At 40.8% G+C, this 26,339-nt stretch overlaps 1 protein-coding gene across 2 annotated transcripts in view; it reads left to right on the top strand.

The window, feature by feature from the left end:
* The window catches only part of LOC131027396 (uncharacterized), a 203,545-nt gene that overhangs the window by 138,833 nt on the left and 38,373 nt on the right, over window positions 1-26,339 (top strand). For both annotated transcript variants that reach the window (XM_057957438.2, XM_057957437.2), the window contains exon 6: window positions 25,259-25,414. In XM_057957438.2, the coding sequence (XP_057813421.2) occupies window positions 25,259-25,414 (156 nt within the window). The remainder of the gene's footprint in view (window positions 1-25,258; window positions 25,415-26,339) is intronic.

Raw genomic sequence — 26,339 nt, 5'->3', positions numbered from 1 at the left:
TGCGGTTTCATCCGGCCAACGCAGAATAGAATGTATTCGCTGAGTATCCTATCCTCTGTTGAGATAAGGAAATCCCTAATGCTGTTTTTCGTTTGATCAGAGGGGTCGACCTCAAGGTTTCGATTGTCAGGTCTTGATGGCGGGATTGCTCAGTGGTTTGATGTGTTTTGCTGGAAACACAAAGGGGACTTACGGTGATATGGATAATTGCTGGGTGAGTTCCCTAAAACTTTAACAGTCTCGTTATCGATTGGTTTCAGTTGCATGATACTATTTCAGCAGGACTGTGGATTCTTCTTGGTGAAAAAAAAAGGAAAAAAGAGGGATAGGGAAAGAGAGGTACAACAAGTCTAAATTATTTAACTAAGATAGCATATTAAGAAAACAGACAAACACCTCCAAATAACTAGATTAAACACTATCAGCCATTTAAGCACAATATTTGTATGAATCTAGTGCGATCTTCAAGGAAAATAGAGTTTTCATGCTATTAAACACAACTTCAGAACTTTAACATTCATTCAATGAGTATTTAATAACCGAACTAAGCATCTGAAAGGGTTCAGGTTAACCATGTAGAAGGAATGACAATCAGTCAGTCCCTAATGGTATGAACAATGAGGATTCTATCAGATGTTTATCTAGAAAATGTTATGGAAATGAAAGAAACATAACTGAATAATTCAAATTGGTGAATAAGGAGACCATGCACTTACAATGAAATTGAAACAGTCTTAACTTTGCATTAAATCTTGTAAATTTCGCCAAAGCTTCAGTAACAATCCATGAACTTCTTACAAAATGAGGGAAAACTAGTCCCCTTTAAATAGGCTTCAAAAATAGATGAATGGCCGAGATCTAATCTAAACAAGTGGCCCAGATTCATCCTTACAAAAAAGGTACCCATACCCATAAATGGAGGGTAAATATCAGCAACTACCCCAAAGGGAGCAATAACTACCTAAAAAGGTAATTAAAACTTATCCAAAATAATTCAAAAAAGTGCACATAGACAAAGTTTTAAGTTTACAGTTGACTTGGAAGTCAAATATGACCCTTTGGCCAAAAAGTGCACTTTTCAAAATTTAAAAGAAAAAAGGCACTTTAGGAAAGCACTTTTTCTTTTCCAGTTTCATATCCTTTTACCAGGAATTCATCTTCGCCATGCAAATATTCTTTCGAAAGGTCCCGACCTGCTGCACGTTCTTCGCGAACATACTCCTGGAACCTGATGCACAATTGGAATATTAAATTGAACGAAGGCATAGGGGGATGACGAATTTTATATTACATGCCCTCCAGATAATGATCTATGTGTTTCAAACCATCCTGCTAGCTAGACCGATTAGCCTCAAAGCTCCAAATATCAGAATGTAATTTACTAGCAAAATCTAGGTCCTCTGTAGAGTAGGCGATTTTATCTATTTTTAATCTATCCTCCCAGTCTGATGGATTATGGGATCGGACAGACTATTTTGCCAACCCAAAACCATAGATCGGAGGATTATTCCACCAAGGTCCCTTGTGCTCTTCAGAATTTCCTTGCATGTCTCTTGCTCTTTGTTAATGGTGGCCTTGGTGTCATTCTTCATGCTGATGGTCCAGTACCATTCTTTGAAAGTGTTGATGTCGTGGGGGTCTTGGATGGTGGAGAGTGTAGGGATCTGCGGATGGGTCCAGAAAAGAGCCGTCATGAGGGGGATAGTTGTAGTAACGACTTCATGAATTATAAAGCATTCCCGCTTCATCTCGAACAGTTTGACCAAAACGGTCTCTCGATGGTGAGCCATTTCCTTTACCTCTTTAATAATTTGTTCTCCTCTTTCCTTAAGGCCTTGCATCCATTCCTTGACGGCCTTTGTCGTATCCCGTACTTCTTCAAATTCTGCCGTGGTTCTCTGTGCCAATGCTGTTGGTGGAATGTGGGATTCAGAAGCATTATGCAATGGTCTCAAGAGTTGATCAATGTACCCCTCGACTTGTTCAGCATGAGCTCGATACATGTTCTTTTCAGCTGTTATTTCTTCGAGTTGTCTAAGCACGTTTTGTACGAAATCCTTGAATTCCTCCCTTTCCTGCTCCTTAGTGGCTCGTCCGATGGGGACAGTCGTGATGCTATAATCAACCAGTGTAATCTGATCTGCTGGCTTGTCTACAGGCGGGGTGGCGATATGAAGGGTATGGTTCCTTTGCTCATCTTTGGTTATTTTGGAATATGCCTTGGGCTTTTTCTTCCCCTTGGCCTTAGCTTGGTCTATGCGTGAGAAGATGTCCTCCAAATCAATGGGTGGCTTGGTGGCGGCCTTGCGTTGAGCTCAAGCAATAACCATTCTTGAGGTACAGTTTGGGCTGATGCTATGGTTAAATTGGCCCTCTGTTCTTTAATGTTTTCAGCCGGCTCATCGCATATTTGCAGCTGTTCCGTTACAGGAGGAGTAGAGGAAGTGTCAGGTTCCTTGCTCGTAGCCAAATTCTCTCCCACTTCACTGAACAACTGCCTAGTATTTTCGTATGATGGTTGTTCTTCAGTCTTTTCAGGCTTGCGGGTATCATCTGTCCTTTGTTCTCCTTCAACAGTGGAGTTATCCTTGGTAGTATTATGGAGCAGCAATTCATGGCGGTTCTGTTGGGTGGGTTCATGCAATTCAACCCCCTGAGTGGATGGAATCTCTCCTTCCTCGACTTGGTTATCAGGTTCGGCTGATTCAATGGCTCTTAGCTCGGCATCCAGCATGTCGGGTGTAGGAGGATTATCAGCTTCAAATGCGTCAATATCACTCTGGGAAGGCGGAGCAGGTATATAATCTAGTTCAATTACATCATCAAACGAACTAGGGTCTTTTGATGATGAAGTGACCTCTGGTCTCCTAATAGGGATCTTTTGGATGTTCGAGTTCCTCTGCTGGCCTTAGCCTTCTTTCTTTTCTCAGGCTTTTCGATCTCTTCCTTAGGTGCACTGGAAGTTCCCTCATCTTCGGAGGACTGAGAATCAAGGTTACCCATCAAGTGGTAGCTGAACTGGACTCCCTCATGTATAAGTCGCTCAATTTGCTGGTGCAACCACTGGTCAATATATCTTCCTGGGGCTGCCATAATCGCCTCAAAATCAATGATTGGATCTTGCGACCAATCGATGCCTGGCAAAAGATGTCTTATTGCCTCAAATTCCTAGACTTGCAGGCAATTTCCTGAATCTGTTAGTTGATCTGGGACCCGGCGGTATTCGTAGAGTCACATTTGTTGCACACTCAGCCTCGAATATTAGCGCCTTCGGACCTCATAGTCATCAGAGCAAATCTTCCAGTAATCTTCAACTGATTCTTTTGCTCTGTATCGCCTGCCATAGGCCCTCTTTGCCAGATTGTCGTGATCAAGGCATTTCCTTGGAAAATACTCTTGTAGGCCGTAGGAGGCTAGTTCTGCAAAGGATTCCTCTACCTGGGATGGGTCCTTTAGATGGACATCCTGATTACCTATAATCATAGGGAATGCGAATCCAGACTGCTTCCTGTCTCTGAGTAAGCTGTTCGCTAGACGTGACTGCCTTGCGACTTCGAGGAGAACTATCTTGTCGGCTGGGTACCGCGGAGGTCGGAAAGGAGCACCTTCAAAGCCAACTATCCGGATGTAGTAGAACCTTGGGAACTGGATGAACCAAGCACCATACCTCTGTACTAGAATAGTAGCCTACTCTGAGAGCCTTATGTGTAGTCCTCCTTGCATCAGCCTGACCAGGCGCATTGTGAAGGCATCATTGGTGCGCTCATATTGACTAACTGCATAGGCAGGGTTGTTCTTTTCCCTTTGAGCTATGTCTTGATAGTGTAGCTATGGATAACAATCGTATACCTTCACCTGATCAGGCCCATTCCCAATCTCACCTTTCATGATTAAACCCGACAGTGGCTGGTTTCTGGCGAGCATGTAGACTAAATAGGATGTCATAGTGAAGTACTTCGTCTCAAGTTCGATCAATTGGGTATGAATGTTGTTGCTTATGAATTGGGCCCAGTCAAACTTGGATTTCCTAGCGAAGACCTGCTCTGTGAAGTAGAACATCCATTCCTCAAAGTAATTGGATTGGGGAAGTCCCATAATCCTGCTGAGCAATGTGACCATGTCCCCATGCTCGTTGTGAAAGTCGCTTCTAGGGGTCTTTTTCCCAATCCTGACGCTTTTTGGTCTTCTCTCCTTGTACCAGTCTTCATTTATCAGTGTTCTGCATTTGGCAGGGTTTACATCATACGCCTCTTGCGCTTCATCTATAGTTGTTGCTATGGGGTTGTTCGGAAAGGGAATGTCAAATGCGTCGCCAATGGCTTGAGGAGTGAAGTTAGCGAGGACCATGTTCTTGAGGAGCACCAATCTGGAGTTTGGCTGGTAATGTCGGGCAACCTCTACTACTAGCTCATAATTTTGCACTGCCGGGGGGAATCCTGTTGCCTGGGCAATGCCGCTTTCCATCATCCGCCTAGGCCTGCCATAGGTATCAGAGGAGAAAACTCGGTTTTTGAAATCTTGAATATCAATATGGCCCAGGTCAGTATCACCGACATTCTCCCAGACACTCTGAACTTTTGATTCCCTCAGTCCCCCTCTCTGATACTGATACTTCATCTTTTTGACTCTGCGAGGGATATCTGATTTGGACGCTCGTGATGTCTCGGCTGCAGCAGGTGTCTTTGATAATTCTACCGCCGATTTAGGCATTTATCTTGCACAGCCAGATGCGGATTATGAGGCGATATAAAGGAAACGAAGTAGGTTAGATAAAGGATACGCTAGCATACAAGGATCAATTTGAAAACCGAATTCAAAGGACAACATGATATTTCAGCTAAAAAAGCTTGATTGATTGATTTAAACATGGATACTTAGGAAGCTCTTGATTGCGAATTTGTACTTAGGGATTTTAGGATCAATTTTCAAAATGGACGATGCTTTAAAATTTTCCTAAGTCTGAAAATGCGATTTCTAGCTGATTCTTAGGAACAGACTCTGATTTCAATTGCTCCTAACGTCTTATACACGGGAAAAAAAGGCGTTTTGAGATTTAATCAATTCAATTCATTTTGCACATACATCTATCCGATTTTGCATATATTTCGAACGATCTCAAGAGAGGTGAAGCACACTTACCTGGCGAAAATGGATGGCGTGGATCCGCACAACTTGCAAATTTGAATGGGAGAGTTCTGCAATTTGAATTTTAACGATTAACTGCCTATTTCAAATTTTCGCGCCTAAAATGTGGAGAGAGAAATGCAGCTTAGGAACCTCGATTTTAGCAACTCACCTTGGGTGGATTTTTCGGTGATTAAGGGGGTGGTTTGGCATTGTAAAGATTGAAAACCCGTGGCGCGACTTTACCTTAACTGCGATTTTGAACCTTGCGTGCTTCTGCAAGCCTTTATACTTTATCGCGATTTACCCTAACTTCGGGTTTTTAGATGCTTTCGCAAGGTTATATACTTAAAACTGATCCCTTAGATCGCGATTTTCGGGGTTTAACGATTTCGCAAGGTTTGTAAAAATCGCGATTTCCTCTTATAATGCAAATTGTGATCTTTGGGTTTACCCTTCAAACTTTACGCCATTTCCCCTTCATGCGATTTTGGTGATTTCACAGGTTTTGCAAACTTGGTTTTAACCTTCTCGCGTTTCATCTCCTAAATGCGAACTTCGGCAGAATGGGAGGGGATTTCAAGTTTTACTTTTCGCAATATGGGCTCACTGCGCGATTTTCGGCATTTCTATGCACTTTTCAAACTTTTAATTTCCATGCGCTTTACCCTAACTTCGGGCTTTCGGCATTTTGAGGGGGTTTTCAAGCGTTTTACAAACTTCGGCACTTTGGAGCGTTTTGCCAAACTTCGCACTTTAAATTTATAATGCCATTTTCAGGGTTTTGACCCATTTTGAAAACTTCGGCACTTAAGTGCACTTTCAAACTTCGCAATTTCACAATTGCCCTCCAAATCGTGATTTTCGGTGAACTAGAGAGTTTTGCAAGTTTTACTTTCACACACTTTTCCTTGTATGGCGAATTTCGGACTTTTGAAGGGGTTTTCAAGTTTGAACCTTAATACCTTTCTATCATTTCTCCTCCAAATAGCACTTTTCGGTGTTTTGAAAGCTTTTGCAAAGTTCGGCACTTAAGTGTGTTTTCAAACTTCGGCGATTTGGGCCATTTTGCCAACTTCGGCGATTTGGGCTACTTTGCAAACTTTCTAACTTTTTCGCATTTTTACCTTAAAGTGCGATTTTCGGCGTTTATGAGGTTTTTGCGAACTCTTTTTACCTTTTATGTTTGCCCTCCAAAATGTGAATTTCGGCCTTTTGAGTGGTTTTGCCAATTTCGGCATTTTGGGGCACTTTGCAAATTTTTTAACTTTTCTGCGTTTTCACTAAAAAGTGCGAATTTTGGACTTTTCATGCATTTTGCCAATTTCGGCACTTTGGAGGCACTTGCAAGGTTTTCGCCCTTTTACCCTCTAGCTGGTGAAAATCGCCATTTTCATCCATCTTGCAAACTTTCAAAACATCATGTAATTTCCTCCTTAGTGCGAATTCTGGGATACGGAGGAGGTTTTGAAAATTTATACTTTTGCATCCTCTTATCTCTCCTATATCCCTGACGAAAATCGACACCTTGGGTTGTCATGCGACCTCCAGATGCTTTATCCTTTACTTGGGGGGATTTGACCAGCTTCTATCATCCTACGCCTATCTTAGGCGATTTTACAAGCTTGAACGATCTCTTGGAATTTTCATGCCCGAAGGCTCAACTGACCTCACGGATTCACAAGCTCCTCCGTTCATAGCATCATCGTCTCATGGACTGATTACCGGGCTCGCTCAAAAGGGACACGAGACACTCTGCGCGGAACTCAACAGGGCAAAGGCGAAAGGAACAAAAAGAGGAAAGGGGACCCTGTCGGCGATAGGGAGCGTGTGCAACGCACAACAGGTAAAAGGACAAGGAACTTCCTTCTGACAAGACAACACTTCACACTTCATAATTCCATTGCTTTTCTCCTTGATCAACTGGGCAGCGCTGGTCCATGGAACATATCTCTGATTGGTTCTCACTGATGGACCAAGGGTGTCATAAAATGACGACATTTTTGGCAATTTCTGCAGCATGCTTTCTTGCTAAGCATGAAGTCCAGAAGCCCTAGAAAACCGTAATTTTGTGCTGCAAGAAACCGTTCAAATCTCCTTCGGCTTTGGAATCGCTTTTCGGTCTCCTCTGAATGCTTGGGTGACTCAAAATAACGCAAAAAATACCTTTAATCGCTTTTTGGACCAAAGAGTCATCGTCCTATCTGCCATTACTGCTCGCGCGAGTGAAGAAAACGACTCCATTTGTATTTGAATCTCAACCGTTGATCATTTTCACGCTGGCAAATCGCACGAACCATACTGGTCAGTCTGACATTGACTATCATATGTGGCAAGCGGGCTCATCAAAAGTATGACGTAGCACATCTAGCTCACCGCCATTTCACTGCCATCTCACCGGTCCCACCATCGGCTTACCTCGGCCCGCCTTGGACACGTGGCATCATCTTGTGATGTCGCGGTGATTATCATCCTCGCATCTTTGACCGTAGGGTCGCGAGGACCATCTGATCTGCTAGAACGTTACCTTCCTGCCACGGTGGCCGCCAATCTTAACCGCTTAACCATCGAGCACCTTTTCGATTGCGATTAAAACATCACCGTCCGTTTAACGCATGTGCAAATAGAACCCTTAGTAGCTTGATCTTTAGTAGAAAGACACCGACATAAATAATAAGGCTTAGACTTAGGAAAAATTAAAGCGCTCGCCAATAAAATTAAAGGGGACCCGCCTAGGACTAAAAAGGGGGACCCGACCACAGAGCAGATAAAATAAAGCGCGCTAGATTTAGGAAAGTAATAAGGGACCAACCAAAAGAATTAATGCCCTAGTAAAAGACATGGCCCCTTCAACGATAAGATGACCCTCGGCTTAAGTGAAAAAAGTAACGCAAAATTATAACAGGTTTAAGGGGTTTAACAATAGGACTTAATAAAAATGCATAAACCCTAAACCCTAAGCTTGAGGGCAATAACAGAGCATAAATTAATCCAAAATGACCAAAGTTTTCACAAGAACATCATTTTTTTGCTTAGTCATTTTGCAGGACTATCACATTCTACCCTCAATGAGCTCATCATCATGAAGATCACCTATGGTCTTGGCCCACCATTTAGGCCAGAAAGTAGAAGTATCAACATTTGTTTAGGAGGTGCAACTCGACCTGGGATGGCTAGAATAGATTCATCAGGATGAAGATCAACATTTTCTTGAGGAAAGTCGGGTGGTGCAATAACATGCTTGGGAGACTACACTACTTCAAAGTCAGAGTTTTTTGAATCCCTCCCATCAGGTGTACCTAAGGGAAGACGAACACCCAAATCCTTAGCCTTCGGAGGCTGATCCTCAGGGCACAAAATAGTAGAAGGGAGCTGAAAAGCCCCTTGTTCTATAAAAAACATCCCGACTGAATATGAGACGATCTGTGTCTACATCAATTAATCGATATGCTTTGTGGTTTTTAATGTATCCTGTGAACATGAGTTTTTGGCTCTTGGAATCAAGTTTTGCACGCTTAGCATGTGGAATCCAAACATAAGTTGTAGAGCCAAAGACTTTCAGGTGACTAATTTTGGGCTTTCTACTAGACGAGGCTTCCTCTGGGGTCTTCTTCTTCATGGCTTGTGTGGGAGACCAGTTCAGAAGATAGACAACAGTGTAGATTGCTTCCGCTCAAAATTTCATGGAAACACTTCTATGTTCCTACCTAGATCGAGCCATTTCAATGATTGTGCAGTTTCTCCGCTCAACAACACTGTATTGTTGAGGGGTGTAAGGTGTGGTAAGCTAACGCTTGATGCCATGATGTGCATAGAAGTTGGAGAACACAGAAGTTGGAGAAATCATAAGAACAAAATTCCCCCCCATTTTCTAACCTAAGAGTTATTATTTGTTGACTAGACTCTTTTTCTACTAAGGCCTTAAACTTCTGAAACATGTTAACACGTCTGATTTTTGTTTAGGAAAATACACCCACATTTTGTGACTAAAATTATCAACAAGTAATAGAAAATACTTGGACCCAGTAATTGAAGGAGTGTTCATTGGTCCACAAACATCAGCATGAACCAATCGTAATACCTTGGAAGCTCTCCATGTATCACCATTCGAAAATGGAGTCCGATGCTGGTTTCCAGCCCGACAAGCTCTGCAAAATCCATGATTCTGAGTCTAAATCTCAGGTAAGCCAACAACCAGACTCTCTCGAACTAGTTGAGAGAGATAGTGAATGTTCAGATTCCCATACAGTTGATGCTAGAGATTGCTGATGGAAGAACTTTTGGCTGCCATAGCATGCTCCTAAGAATCACTAGTGTCAACAAGTCTGTAAAGATCATGATCCTCAATACCCACAACAATTATAGTGTGAGTCTCCCGATCAACAATATTGCATTTGTGCGAACTGAATACCACATCCTGCCGAGGAGAGTGTCTCATAATTTGACTGACAGAGAGAAGGTTGAGTTCCATGCCTGGAACATAATATACATCAAGGAAAATTAAATTCCTCCCACCAGATTGAATCGACACTTTGTGCTTGCTGAAAATAGTATAGTCTTCCCCTCCTCCAAAGATCACTGAATTGGTGAAAGGCATGTATTTTGTGAACCAATCCCTCCGATGAGTGAAGTGTTGAGAAGCACATGAATCAATGTACCAGGTAGAGGACTTAACATGATTTGTAATCTTTTAGCCATAAAGGCATAAAAGACAGATTCTTTCTGCTCAGTGTGCTCTGCAACATTAGCCTTCAGCTAAGGTCCCCCTTGCTTCTTCTGTTCAGAAGCTAAGTGTTGCCTACAGTCTTTCTTCATGTAACCATACTTGTGGTAATAGTTGCATTGAATGTTCTTCTTCGCGGAGCTGTCCTAGGATTGACCTGGGTCTTTTTGCTAAGAGGACTATTTTTTCCCTTTGTCTTTAGCAAAGGATTTAGTTGAGAAGGCCTGTTTTGTGGAGGACGAACTAGCATCGCTACCGAACTGCTATCTCCAACGATCCTGCTACAAAAGTTTGTTGCAAAGATCTGGAAACTTCAAGTCAACATTAGATTAGGTAATGCTGAGTGTCTCAATAAAATGCTCATAAGACTTTGGTAGACTTTTCAGAGTGATGACTACCATGTCTTCTTGCCCCAACTTCCGACCAATTACCTCCAACTGATCACAAATGTCCTTGATTTTTGTGAGCTGCTCCTGCAAAGACATCTTTTCATCCATCATGATCAAGAAAAGCATGTTCTTGAGAAAGAACTTGCGGCTCTTGTCAGACGTTTCATGTAGGTCCTTCAAATATCCCAGATTTTAGCAGTTGTCTTGCCTGAGAGTACCTGAGGGAGCTGATCATCAGTGGCTGACAATTTACTAAGCGGTACGGCTTTGCGATTCCGCTCATCAAATTTGTCCTGGTCTTGACCCTTCGTTGTGTAATGTCCCCTCTTTCCTAGTTGATCACTTAAATGTTGAGATTTGCCTATTATCCATCTCCGTAGGCAAATCCAATGGGTAGGTGTTGTGCGTTGCACACGCTCCCTGTCGCCGACAGGGTCCCCCTTTCCAGTTTTGAGTTTTTTGATCGTTATCCCGAGGATCCAAGCAGAGTTTCTCGTGTCTCCTCGAGCGAGTTCGTGATCAGTCCACAAGCTGATTGACGTTGGAGTAATGAACCAGTGAGTCCCCCTAGCTGATCCGGCTTTCGAGCGTGAATGCCGAAAGTTTTGTTCCAAAATTTTGAAAGATTGCCTTGGATAGGCGTAAGATGGTAAGAACCAACAGACCCCGCCAACCCAGAGCTATAAGGCCAATTGCGTAAAGTTTGCTGCCCGACCCTTGCGAAGAACGGGCAAAAGGTGATTTTCGCCTCCTAAAGGGATCAAATTGCTTGGCCAAGTGCCTTGGTATTTTGATGCCTCCCAAGTCCAAATTTGTGGAGTCGAGCGAAGTTGCTGGGAGGTCCGACATTCTGTGTAAGTTTCCAAATTTTCTCTAAGGAACAGATTCCCCCTCCCTCGAGATCACCAATATAGGAGAACGATTTTCGGACCCCAGGTCCGAAATTTTTGATGAAGGCGGAATGTTCTGAAAAGGATGCATAGGGTCCGAAAGCCCGAAAAGACGCTTAGGTCCGAGGCTGCGGTGTCTTGTTAACGCGTTAAGCTTTGAACTTTTAAAACAAAAAAAAAAAAACGAAGATAAAGGATATATCGCGAGGCATCTTTCGGACCCCAGAGCGAAGTTTTAAATAAAAAAAACAAAAAAACATAGCGCGATTATCCCTTTCGGACCCTAAGGTCTGAACTTTTACGAAGGTAAAAGTTTAAAACATGAAGGCAGGTTTAAACCGAGTGCAATCTCACATTTCGGACCCCAGGTCCGAACTTTCACGAAAGTGAAAGTTTAAATATAACGCATATCACTTTCGGACCCCTATGTCCGAACTTTCGAAGTGAAAGTAAAAACTTAACATGGCAATCACTTTCGGACCCCCACGTCCGAACTTTCAAAGTGAAAGTTAAAACTTAACATGGCAAACACATTTCGGACCCCCACGTCCGAAATTTCGAAATTCAAGTTAAAAAAATAACGTTGTGCGATCCTTTTCGGACCCCAGGTCCGAACTTTTGCGAAAGTAAAAGTTTAAAACATGAAGTCAAGTTAAAACATAGCATTGCACGAGGCATTTTCGGCCCTAAGCCCCGAACTCCAACAAAGGCAAAGTTTTAAAAATACAACGCGATCATTTTCGGCCCTAAGCCCCGAACTCCAACAGAGGCAAAGTTTTAAAAATACAACGCGATCATTTTAGGTCCGAACCCCGAACTTCAACAAAGGCAAAGTTTTAAAAATGCAACGCGATCATTTTCGGCCCTAAGCCCCAAACTTCGGCGAAAGTCGAGTAACAAAAACATTATGCATATCATTTTCGGACCCCAGGTCCGAACCAACGCGAAGGTGAAACATTGTATAACGCGATCATTTTCGGACTTTAGGTCCGAACCAAAACGAGGGCAAAGTCGAGTTTAAAACCTAACGCATCTCCTTTTCGGGCTAAAGATCCGAACTTTGGCAAGTTAAAACACAGACTTTGACAAGGGCGAGCAAAAACGCGAAGGCACAGTTTGTAACGCAAGAGCCAAAGCAAAAACTCGAAGGCACAGTTTGTAACGCAAGAGCCAAAGCAAAAACGTGAAGGCACAGTTTGTAACGCAAGAGCCAAAGCAAAAACGCGAAGGCACATTTTTAACGCAAAATCTACTATTCAGCGCAAACCACACCCTTTACCCCAGGTCCGAAGTCCGCGAAGGTTAAATCCGAAGCCTCCAATTTTGTCAAAATTCAAAGTTAGAAATAATGCAATTCAAAGTTTGAAAGAGCTCTCAAATTCGAAAAACAAGGAGGTAAGACGCCGCATTATCCCCCCATCAACCATTTAAAATTCAGATTGCTAGGCATAGAACCATGTGAAATTGATAAATCTTCTGTCATCCCCCAAAACCGCGAAAATTTAAATAGGAAGGATAACCGTTGGGATTCAAATTTTTGCAGGACCGTCCGTTTGCTTCGCGCAATGAGGTTGGGCAATCTCTCGTCATTCGCTCCCATCAGGTAAGTACGCTTTAACGCGTATGGTCATTTAAAATGTGTAAATCAAATAGGCAAATACGCAAAATTTGAAATACTTGGGGTCTGTGTCTCCTTTTTCATAAAATGTTATTCAAACATCCGAAATTTAGGATTCATTCCCGAGGTTTGGCCAGAAACTGCATCTCTTTTCAAATTCAAACTTCTCATGTTTTGCCTTTGTTGAAAATTAATCCAAAAAATTCGAAAGTAAGAATGCATAGTCATAAATCTTCAGGAATATGATGCTGTTAAAGTTAATCAAATTGTTAGCCAAAGTGATATTTAAACTAATCTCGGTCTGTTGAAGCACTTCTGTTATTATCTAACCCGCATTATCACCTTGTAATCCGTGTCTGGCTATGCAGGATAAATGCCTAAATCGGCGGCAGAATCATCAAAAACACCCGCTGCAGCCGAAACCTCATGAGCATCCAAATCAGACATCCCGCGAAAAGTTGAAAGAATGAAGTATCAATATCAGAGGGGAGGATTAAGAGAGTCAAAGGTCCAGAGCGTCTGGGACAACATTGGTGACACCGACCTTGGCCACATTGATATTCAGGACTTCAGGGATCGGGTCTTCTCGCCCAACGCATATGGCAGGCCTAGGCAAATGGTGGAAAGTGGCATCGCCCAAGCAGCAGGTTTTCCTCCAGCAATCCAGAACTATGAATTAGTGGTGGAAGCTGCTCGGCATTACGAACCAAAGTCCAGATTAGTGCTTCTGGAAGATATGACTATTGCCGACTTCTCCCCTGAGGCTATCGGTGATGCATTTGATATCCCCTTTCCAAATAATCCCATAGCTACAACAATGGACGAGGCACAAGGGGCATATGATATGAACCCGGCCCGATGCAGGGCATTGATTAACGAAGAATGGTTCAAGGAGGAAAGGCCTTCAAGCACCAGGATTGTGAAAAAGACCCCCAGGAGTGACTTTCATAATGAACATGGGGACATGGTCACCTTACTTAGCCGAGTCATGGGACTTCCTAAGTCCAACTACTTTGAAGAATGGATGTTCTATTTTACAGAACAGGTCTTTGCCGGAAAGTCTAAGTTTGACTGGGCCCAGATCATAAGTGATAACATCCACGCTCAGCTGATTGAGCTCGAGACAAAGAAGTATTTCACCATGAACTCCTATTTGGTCTATATGTTCGCAAAGAACCAGCCACTGCCAGGGTTAATAATGAAAGGTGAGATCGGGAATGGGCCTGGTCAGGTAAAGGTTTATGATTGCTACCCGCAGCTGCACTACCAGGATATAGCTCAAAGGGAAAAGAGCAGCCCGGCTTACGCGGTTGGTCAGTACGAACGCGTCAACGACGCCTTCACAATGCGCCTAGTCAGGCTAATGCAGGGAGGGTTACACATAAGGCTCTCGGAGCAAGCTACCATTTTAGTGCAGAGGTATGGGGCCTGGTTCATTCAGTTCCCAAGGTTCTCCTACATCCGAATAGCTGGCTTCGAAGGTGCCCCCCTTCGACTTCCGCGGTACCCAATCGATAAAGTAGTCCTCATGGAGGTGGCAAGACAATCACGCCCTGCCGGCATATTACTACGAGAGAGCAAGCAGGCTGGATTCGCATTTCCAATGATCATAGGCAACCATGATGTCCAATTGAGAACCCCCACCCTAGCAGAGGAGTCCCTTGCAGAGCTAGCCTCTTATGGCCTACAGGAACATTTCCCAAGGAAATGTTTTGATCATGACAATTTGGCAAAGAGAGCTTATGGTAGGCGCTACAGAGCAAAGGAGTCAATTGAAGATTATTGGAAAAATTGCTCCGATGACTACGAAGTCAGGCGACGGAAATATTCTAGATTGAGTGTGCAGCAAATGCGACTCTTTGAGTACCGTCAGGTCCTGGATCAGCTCACAGACTCGGGGAACTGCCTCCAAGTCCGAGAATTCGAAGCAGTAAGGCATCTCTTGCCAGGCGTTGATTGGTCTCAAGACCCAATCACGGATTTTGAAGCAGTCATGGCAGCCCCGGCAAGATACACAAATCAATGGTTACATCACCAGATCGAGAGGCTAGTCCATGAGGGGGTCCAGTTTACTTACCATCTGATGGGCAGTTTCGACTCTCAGTCTTCCGAAGACAAAAGGACATCAGCTGAGAAACCAGAGAAAAGAAAGAAAGCTAAGGCTTGCAGAGGAACTCGGACGTCCAAAAGAACAAGAAGGGAGAAGATTCCCATAAGGAGGCCAGAGACCACTTCATCTTCAAAGGACCCCAGTTCGTCCGACGACGCCATAGATTTGGATTGCATACCTGCTCCGCCTTCCCAAAGCGACATAGAGGCATTCCAAGCCAATGATCCTCCTGCTCCAGATATGCCGGACACCGAGCAAAAGGGCCCCAATTCGACTAAGCCGGGTGACCAAATAGAGGAAGGAGAAATCCCATCCACCCAGGGGATCGAAGTGCATGAACCTACCCAGCAGAGCCGCCACGAATTGCTACTCCTCCATGCAGCCAAGGACGACTCGACTGTCGAAGGGGAACAAAGAACAGACGAGATCCATGAGCTCGAGGGAACCAAGGAGCCACCGTCACAGGAAGATGTCAGACAATTATTCAGTGAGATAGGGGAGAACTCAGATGCAAACAAGGAGCTTCCTCCTTCTTTCACCCCTCCGATGGCGGGAGGGCTGCTAATTTGTGATCAGCCGGTTGAAAGCATGGGAGAACAAGGTGCTAACTTAACCCTATCCTCAACCCAGACAGTGCCTCAAGAGTGGCTGATCGCCAGAGCTCAGCGCAGGGCTGCCACCAAGGCACCCATCGATCTAGAGGACATCTTCTCACGAATGGATCAAGCAAAAGCGAAAGGGAAGAAGAAACCAAGAACATACTCTAAGATAACCAGGGATGAGCAAAGGAACCGCACTCTTCATATTGCCACCCCACCCGTGAACAAGCCAGCAGATCAAATAACACTGGCAGATTATAGCATTACGACTGTCCCCATCGGACGAGCTACAAAAGAGCAAGAAAAGGAGGAATTTAAGGACTCAGTGCAGAACATACTCAGACAGCTCGAGGAAATCACTGCCGAAAAGGATATGTATCGGGCCCGTGCTGAACAGGCCGAGGGATACATCGATAAGCTCCTGCGGCCATTACACAACCCCTCTGAATCCCATATTCCCCCAATAGCATTGGCGCAAAGGACCACAACTGAATTTGAAGGAATTTGGGATACCGCAAAGGCCGTCAAGGAATGGGTGCAGGACATCAAGAAAAAGGGAGAACAGATCCTCAAAGAAGTAAAGGAAATGGCTCTCCATCGAGAGCTCACTCTAGTCAGGCTGTTGGAAGTAAAGAGGGAATCCCTTCACATGCATGAAGTAGCGGCCTCTACCCTTCCCCTCCTAAGAGCTCTTTTTTGGACACATACACAGATTCCCACACTGCCTGACATCCTAGATCCCCATGGCATCAGTGTTCTCAAGGAATGGTATTGGACCGTCACCATGAAGAACGACGCCCAGGAAATTATTGACAAAGAAAATGACGCATGTGAGGCAATTCTGGGGAACATGCAAGAACTAGGCAAGACCATCCTCCGATCAATGGTTTCGGGGTGGATAAATGACCTATCCGACAGTGTAATCCGGCCGGATTGGGAGGAAAGGTTGGGAGAAGATAAGGTTTCTTATTCCATTGAAGACTTGAGTTTTGCTGGTCAGTTTCATTCAGACATATTGTGCTTCGAGCGTAATCGCTCCAGCTGGAAGGACGGTTTAAGGCACGTGGACCAGTATCTCGAAGGCATGCAGTACAAAATTCGCCATCCTCCCATGCCACCTTTTAGTCCCCTCTTTCAATTATGTATCAAGTTTTAGGAATATGTCCGCAAGGAACGGGCAACAGGTCGTGATTTATGGCGAGAATACCTGCATGGCGAAGACCAGTTTCTACAGAAAGAATGTGAAACCAGAATAGAGAAAGTAGTTTCTCAAAAATGCCTTTTTCCCTCCAAATCTTAAAAGGTGCACTTTTGTCCCAAAAAGGTGACAGTTGACTTCTGGTCAACATATTGTAAAGTTTTTTGTACACCTCCCCTTGTTTTGGATTATTTCAATAGTTGTAATTATCCTTTGGTAGTTATTGCTCCCTTTTGGGGTAGTTGTAGATATTTACCCCCCATTTATGGGTGTGGGTCCCCTTTTTTGTAAGGATGAATCTGGGCCACTTGTCTAGATTAGATATTGGCCATTCATCCATTTTTGGAAACCTATTTAAGGGGACTGGTTTTCCCTCATTTAAGAGGAAGTTCTTGGATTGTTGCGAAAGCTCTGAAGGAATTTTGCAGGAATTAATACAATGGATTAAAATTACCTTCAAGTTTCCTTGTGAGTGCATGGTCTCCTTCTTCATTTAATTTAGAAAGCTTTTGATTATGTCTACTCATTTTGCACAGCAGTTTTTACCAAGCATCTGATAGAACCCCCACAGTCCATACCATTAGAGGATAGCTGATTGCTTTTTTTCCTTTCTGCATGGTTAATCTGGGCTATTTTATGATTCAGTTCGATTATCAAATATATACATATCATGAATGTAGAAGTTCTAATATTGTATTTGGTAATATGAAAATCTGGTTTCTCCTTTGAAGATTGCACTAAGTTTATGCAAACATTGTGTCTAAATGACTGATGATGCTTAATTTGGTTTCCTGGAGGTGTCTGTCTGCTTGAGTGAACCTGCTGTCCTAGTTAACATTTACAGTTCTCTTTTTCCCTACCCTTCCTTTCTTTCCTCCCAATTTTATCCTCTTTTTTTTTAGAAATCTGCAGTCTTGCTAAATCAGCTTCAAATTAACCAACATCACCTGAAAGAAAACCGTAAAAGGTCCCCGGGAATTTATACATGGAATTGCCAATCAAACGTAAGTCCCCTTGTGTTTCCAGCATAAACACATAAAGCCACTGAGAGATCCCGCAGTCAAGACCTGACAAAAGAAACCTTGAGGTAGTGTCCTTTGATCAAACTTAGAAAACAGCATTAGAGACTTCCTTATCTCAAGAGAGAGTAGGATAATCAGTCGGCTATTCTATTCTGCGTTGGCCGTATGGAGTTTGCAGTAATGCGATTTCAGACACGTCAACAGTAGGGAATGTTACTCCACGTAGGGAAGGACTTACACGCTACAGTTTGGCACTTAGTTATCTTCATCCTTGAGCAAATAATGTTATTTATGGCCAAGTCACCTTTTTGCTAAAAATAGAAAGCTATCCATGGCTAAAATGGGTAATTTTATATTAGGGTGGCTATTCATAGAAATAATTAAAGCCATAATAAAGTAATTTTGTAATCTTATGTTATAAAGTTATAAATAAAATATTAATGAGAGACCCCATGGCACGCCTCCCTAGGTGTTATAAGGTTGTTTTAAAAGGTGGCTTTTTATTAATGATGAATTAGACCCTCAAGCTGATTGAACCACTTAAGGGAGATATATGTTGCAAAATAATTTCATTAAAATAAAGAAGAAAGCCCTAAAAGTTCGATTAGGGTTGGGAAGCAATAAAGTAATGTGAGGGGGTCTCATTTGTGCATTCATTGATTCATTTTTACATCAGGAATTGGAGAATTGAGCTCTGAGGATGAATTTCAGCAGCCTTTTAGACTTCTGGGAACGAAAATTCCCTGGAGATTTGTGAGTTGGATAGAAACCCAATTCACAATTGTGGGAAATCTATATACGATTTCCATTTGTTCTTAACTGGAGTGTTTTACAGGCAAATTTACAAGTTAATTTCCAGTAAATAAGCATCAAGGCTTTGATGCAATCAGATCAGCAAAATTCAATAAAATTAGTTGTCACTAGGAGAACAATTTTATCAAAAATTTCTGAAATTGCTTGAAAGAATAATAATAAAATTGTTTGCAGCAGAAACAAGGTGAAATGTGGCAGATTTGGAGGGATTTGAGATTCCTCAAACCAGCTGTACCATTCACTTGATACCGGATTGCACTTCATGACCTTACCAGCCAAGAAAGGGATTGGATTTCGTGCAAACTTGATTGTTAGTATCTTGTAGCGGTGATTTGGTGATTTCTACAGGCTACACGAGTTGTTTTGATTTAGATTGTTGTTTTTGTTAGTAAATTGAATAATCCTGCTTGGGAGTGAGGCGTGGGACTTGGTAGTTCCCCAGTATTTGTTTTTGGTGATTATTGTAGAAGCAAATATAGCCATTTGGAGTCATCTTCGATTGTTGGGAGCTCATAGATTGTGTTATCTTGAAATTCATCAATAAAATTCCTTCTTGGTTGAGCATTGGACTCCTAGTATGCAAATAGTGGTTGTGGTGAATTATTTCCTTAATTCTGGAATTTATTATCTTGCTGTTCCAAAAATCAGAATTCTGAATTTATTTATCAGTCATTAATTTTTTTGCATTTTGAGTTCAAAAGTATTGTTTCATTATCAAACATTCATGATAAACCCTTATGCAATCATTGGAAACAAAACCCAAGCAAAAACTTCAGAAAACCTATCCTAAAACTTTCAACTAGCAGTGTCAAAATCAGAAAAAATTCAGTATAGTTTGGCTGGGGATCTTTCATGTTGTAGGACGAATAGACTTGACCAGAACAATATGGTCAAGGCACTGATACTCAAAAATCATCATCATTCGCTGCTTCTAGGTGTTGTAGTTGCAACCGTTGAATTTCTAACTGCCTTCCAACATAATGTTGGTCAGGGAAGCCATCCTTCATGCTTTCTAAAACACAAAAAGAGGCAGAAAAGGATGTCTGCAAGGCACAAATCCCAATGAGCAGAAAGGAAATAAGAACCCACGATTTGCACAAAAGAATTTTAAACCCTCAAAACTTTGCAAATAAAAAAACCGGGCATGAAAGTTAATGCAGAAGGTTAGGCACACAAATGTGTTTGCAGAAAAAGAATCCTAGCTCCTTGCACAAAAATTAATTGTGGCACCGCAGGTGTGAAGAGCGCTCAGAAAACCCTCGAAATCAGGAAATGAAGATTGCTCGGCCCTAAAAAAAAGAGACAAACACCAAGCACAAAGGTCGCAGGTGCGGGCGTCGCAAGCAAGAAACCCTAGCAGATTGAGTAAATAATCACAATAATCCGTGATTTGAAAATTGGAAATTGCGGATTTAGAAACCTGAAACAAGTTGCTAGTAAAAAAAAACAGCAAACACTCAACACGAAAAAAGAACAGAGGCATGGGCTTTGCAATGGGCACAAATTGGAAACAAAAAACCCGTTACGTGGAAGGAAGGCGACACGAAAGACAGATGCACAAAAGCAACGAACCGGAAGGGTGCCACAAGAGTAAACTTTGGCAAGATCAAAACACGTCTTCATAGACAAAAATAGTCCCACGAATGACAATAGAACCCTTCGCGATGGAAAACAGGTCACGCTGCAAACAACCAATGTCGTAAAAGCAAGGGACTCAACGTGGGGATGCAAATAACAAAAACCCTTGAATAGATTCCCATTGCATAGACCCACGGAAAAAATTGCACTAAAAAACTTTTAAATATTTTTCACTAAAAATAGTTTTAAATTTTTTTTAGGATTATAAATTTTTTTCATTTTCTTTATCCCACTCTAATACTATGTTACAACGGGAATTGCCTAATTTATTTAACAAATGAGAACGTATACATAGGCGATTACAGTGACGATGTTTCCTAAAGAAACAATTGATAACAAAAGACTAAATTAGAAAGAATCTAATCTCACTAAAAATACATTATTGACCATTAATAATAAGATATGCAAATATTTTCCTAATATTAGCTACAAACCGACTACTTATATTTTAATACGCACTATAGGTTGGGGGCATAACAATAGATCAAAGATTCTTGGATTCCTTTGATTTGTCAAGAAATGGATGAATACATGTTTGTCAGTGACAAAACCAAGATACTGACATATCTTTGTGTGAAGAATGACTTATTCATTTTTCTTGAACCTTATGGTGGTGAAGAAGGTCTAACATTGTATGGATAAATTGTGTATGTTTAGCCTAGGTGGAACTATAGATAATGATATCATACAAATAATCATGAGAAACCACCAAGATAAGGCTAACAGATTCCATTTACAAGGCATATGAAGGTAGTGAGGGCATTGAATAAATCATATCAGTTGTAGGAGTTCAAACTTCATCATGAAATTTGTTTTCCTTATTCACCAAGCTCCGTGCAGGCTTGATGATTTCTAGAAATGAGATCTATCTTTCTGAAATACTTGGCTACTTTGAGCTGATCAATGAGATTATTATTCTTGTGAAGAAGGTAATTGTTATCTGCCATTCTCTTGGCTAATGTTCTATAATCCATTCTGTTCAATCAGTCTTATAAGAGGGCTACTAAGTCCAATCTATGCATGAAGCATAAGAAATGTATCTTTAGAAAGAGCTTTTGTGAAGATGTCAGCAAGCTGTTCCCTAGAGGAAACATGCTGAAAATCCACATAACTATCCTGAAATAATTGCTTGACATAGTGCATATGAATGTCAATATGTTTTTTTCCATTGATGGTGGACCAGATTATGGATCATCTAAATGAAGAGCACACAATTATACTGAGAGGCGGGTGCGGGGGTGTGGGAATCAGTATGTCAACAAACTTTTACTTTTCAAAACTTGATTAGATGTAATAGCAATACTTCAAAAAGCTTAATCAACCATACATGCAAGATCTCGCAAGTAAGAATACAAAAGAACACACGATTTATGTGGAAACCCTTGTGGGAGAAAACCAAGGCAAAATATTGCTTTTGAATTGAAAATTTCTTACAAATTTTGTTGGCACCAATTCCCCTTAGATGATTTCATAGACACCAACCTACTGGAGACACCAATCCCCACAATGAGCAGCAATTGAGCAAGAGACACCAATCTCTTTGAGAATGAGGCGCTAACCTCAAAAAAATAAAATGATAAATGATTTATCTCCTTCAATCAGATCTGAAACCCTTCACTGATCTGCTAAAAAAATTCTTCTTAAATCTGCTTATATTTTTCAAGAATATCTGCTCAAAAGTCTGCACTCATTCACCCTTAATGTCTACAACAAACTGCTCATAAAACTGAAACAAATCTGCTATTTAAACTGAACGAAATCTGCTCTTTAATTCTGAAAGTAATCTTCAGAATTATGCTTTCACAATCTGCTCACAGGGTCTGCAATGATCTGCTCATTAGGTCTGAGATAGCACTTCAAAAATCTGCTTACATACACTCCTCAGATCTGCTCCTCATAGTCTGCCTAAATCTACCTTGAAATGGAAGTAATATGTAATGTAATTCATACTAGTGTTACAAGATTCAGACTTCTTTCGGACTCGGCAAGCTGATTTTTGACTTGGACTCGGACTTGGTGCCTGGACTCGGCAAAAACTCAGCCAAGACTCGGCAAATTGAAAAACCCAAGAAATTCAAAGATTTTAAAGGATTTAAAATTTGTTTCATGCATTCTTTAATAAATAAATCTTCGAGTCACAATAATCTCATCAAATAGAATAAAAAGTACTAGATACCCTTAAAGACACCATAAATTACTAGATCTGTGTATAGACTATACAAGGTTGATTGAAGATAATCATGTGCAGATGACAACTTCACAGGTTCAATCTTTGAAATCAACCAAAGCAACACAATTCTCAAACAGAAAGTGTAAAATGACACCAAATCGCTTATTCATGACTCTTTGTAAATTCTGATTTGCCGTGATGCACCAATGGGGATCATGCATGCCTAATACAGTGCTTAGCAAAATTAATTAGGTGCACATGAATGAGATATTGAAACTTTTTGCATGTATTAGATTTAGGATATCATATCTCAGTTCTGTGTTTATTCTCCTGTTTATGCCTTGCCTAACTATGCTGCTACTAGAAAAGATTGATTGGGCTACAAGTTATGCATCTTCAAATTTGAATTTGAGACATTCTTTTGCAGATGCGTAGCACTGAAATCTAGCAATTTTTGATTGACATTTTACTTCCACAAGATAGCATTCAGTAGATTATATATTGTAATACTAATTTTGTCCCATCCATTTAGAAACTTTCTATGTTGGTAGATACAATATCCTCACTCAGGAGTCAAGATATGCCATCCTCCGTATTCAATAACTATCTGGATTGGACATTGGATACAGCTCATGATCTGATAACATCATCTATAACACATATTAAGAATTGAAAATAAAATTTCCATAGCTAAAAATTAGCTTTGAAATCTTCTGCACGACAGAGTCTTACCCTCGGGACTCAATGAGTCTGCCAAGTTTGACAGACTCGGTGAGTCTGAGCAGACTCGGTTGAGTCCGAGTCCAGGGTCGTCTAGACTGTACAGAGTCGACCCAGCTCGGGATTCGTAGAGTCCGGGCCAAACTCGTAGAGTGTTGTAACTACGATTCATACCTTATATCCTCTAAATTACAGCCATCAAAATGCCCTTTCACTTAATAGTTGCATTGCTTCAAACAGGTCGGCCAGCAAGCATATAATTTTTATCATTTTATTTGCAACCTCCAAACCAGGTCGGCCAAGGCATATAAATGCTATTATTTATTTTATTTGAAACCCCAAGGTAGGGTGCACCACATAAAGGGATCGGCCTGTGAAGGAGGTCGGTCCAAACATGAGAAGTTCATAGCAAATCATTCGGATGGGGAAGGTGTCTTGACACATAACTTTGTGACAGAGCCACAAGATCTCACTTGGGTCATACATGCAGCTACAGTGGATAAGGTTGTGCATGAAGGAAATAACATAACAGCAGCCTTGAGTACACTCTAGAGCTTTCCAATGAAGTTGTTGACACTAGTACAAAAGTTGGTGTAGATGACATCCTTAATTCACCTTCAGATGATGGGCTTGTTGAAGGACGAAAGGATGAAGTTTTCAAAACAGCTAACAATGATGATTCTTTATCTCATTATAGTGATGGAGTTGATTTTATTTTTGAAGACAAATCTGATTTATCTTTGCATGGAGCTGAATTTGAGTAGAGGTTTAGTGTCTTTGATGAATGGGATCCACTGTTTACTGCTGAAAATGTTAATGGAGAGGCACAATTGATTTTTGATTTGTTGGTCATCCCGATGATCCTTTGTGGATGTGAAATTTGGGGCGGCACCATGTTAGATCAGAAATGGAGGCAAGTAGAAAGAATTCAAAAACATCTAATCACAAGCAGTCTCAAAATTAAAATTGCTGTCATGTATGAGATTTTCTTGGCAGAAACTGTCACCTTTCCTTTGGAAGTATCGGTGATGGTCCATTTGTTAAGTTACCTAAAGAAGACTCAAAATATGGAAAAACACCATGGGCCTAAGATGATTTTGGAGGAAAGGCTAGATAGAAGGAAGAACACATGGATGAAACAAAATGACAAATGGATGAAGAAACGGGACGTTAATATTCAGGAACGTCCATATACCAATGAGGAAATAAAAAAGTTTGTGAGGGAAAATTCAGGAGTAGCTTATGGTCAAAACAAAATGGGCGTAAAAATGTCTATCATATCAAAGAATTCAATCCAACGGGAGATCATGAGGAAAAGGCATACATAGGAGAAAATATTAAATGGAAAGCAAAAATGTTGATAGCTCTATTGAGAACTAGCTCTCATCACTTGAGGTGTGAAATGGGTAGATGGATGGCACCTAAAGAATGGGGAAAGAGAATATGTCTATTTTGCAACATGGGAGTGGTAGAGATAGAGCAACACTTTGTCATGGAGTGCTTAGCGTATAGTGACATCCGAACCAATTATGAGGACATTTTAAAAACGAACAATTTAAGCAATTTGTTTGATCAAACAAAGCTGGACAAAACAGCAAACCTATTGATCAAAATTCACTGTCGAAGGGCAGATCTAAAGAGGAGCTTACAAATTGTATAAAGCTTTGGTGCCCTATTTTTGGGAGTGTGGTATTCTTAGGTCCCACTTTGGCCCCGTGGATGTTATTAATTTCTTTCATTCATTCGTTCATTTTTTGTTTTGCTATACAATTTCTGTAATATATCTGAAAGTTGTTTCCAGCTTGTGGGTATTTCAAATATTGAGTATTTGGTGTTTATTTTCTTTATACATTATTGCAAAAAATATCTATTGTTGCATCATTATATTATCTTCAAATAGCCTCACATTCAGCATTCAGAAAACAAAAAAAATAAATATAGGGTGATATTGCAGATCTCTTCATTTGTACCTTATGGTAAAAAGTTCCCTTTGGAAGTTGCATCTTAGTATCAAGAATGTTTTTTGTTACTGTGATTGTTGGGAAGTATTTCAAAACTAACAAGTATTTAGTAATGGTTACCACGCTGGCATTTTAAAAATCATTCAACTTTAATGACATTTTATGCATGTCTTTCTTTATTTTTTTCCAAATTTCTGAACAATTTTTCTCATGAAAAATTCTTCTCACTCTTGAGGAAGTATACTATATATTTATTTATAGGCAAACATTTGGCATGTTGCAGGTGAGCATTCTAAATAGTGTTAATACTTCTGTTGGAAACACATCAATTGGTGAAGAGGAATATGTATTGCATGGTAATAATAGCATAACGGAGACTTTAAGAGGGCTTACTTTTGAAATATCAGCTAACTCTTTCTTTCAAACCAATACTCAACAGGTAAGTACCACTTGTTTTCATTGTTTTTTGTGACTGCAAATTTTGGAATTGGACCAATAATGTCTATTCCCATTGATCATTGTTACGTGTAAATTTATAGATCATTATTAATTATCTCTAGGAAAAAGTTGAAAGCAGTGAGTCACAATTACAAATCTCTTTTGATTAAGAGGAGTCTGTTTATTAAAACAGTCAGTGTCATGTGATTCAATTCTTTTTCAGAAGTCATGAAGAAATCCATGCCATGCGTGTCTAAAATCTTATGTGTTTTGTACCACTATGAAAATCATTTGAATACCATTCCTTTAAGTGCAGAGAAGTTAATTTTTTCATCAGTCAAGTAGGTAATGATTTTGGTGCAAAATTTAAAAAAAAAAAAATCTTGGTTAGCACTACAGAGCATTGAAAGGTCAATTTTGGCATCTGTTTTATACGTATATGAATTTCTAGGCTCATGCACAACTAGTGAAAGTTGTTTATTTACTTCACAAAAATTTAGTGGTTGGGCATTAACACTACTTTGTTCATGGAGAGGTCAGGGGACTATATGATCGATTTTGGTTTATATGTCTGCATAAATGTATTCATCATCATTTCTAAATTATTTGTTGACTTATCTGTAGTCTCACTTTGTAATTCCCTCATATTTGAATTTATAGTTTCAAGTCTCAACCATAAAAGCAAATATCTTTCTCAGGAATTTCTCAGCAATCAAAAGAGAGATTTAAAAATTTCTCAGGATAATATCAGGAACACAGATAAATGCATAAAAAATCCAAAAAAGGGAAAATATTAAATAACTGATGTTTTTTAATATTTAAAGCCATCTTTATTGCATAGAGAGTGAGATAGTGAAAGTAAAAGATAGGGTACAGCATTAATTTTTAAATATGGAGTTTTCTCATTTATTTGGAGATTGCAGATT

Source organism: Cryptomeria japonica, chromosome 1 (genome assembly GCF_030272615.1).
Source record: "Cryptomeria japonica chromosome 1, Sugi_1.0, whole genome shotgun sequence".
Taxonomy (NCBI): domain Eukaryota; kingdom Viridiplantae; phylum Streptophyta; class Pinopsida; order Cupressales; family Cupressaceae; genus Cryptomeria; species Cryptomeria japonica.
The sequence above is the reverse complement of the archived record's forward strand: the minus strand, read 5'-3'. Positions and strand labels throughout refer to the sequence as shown.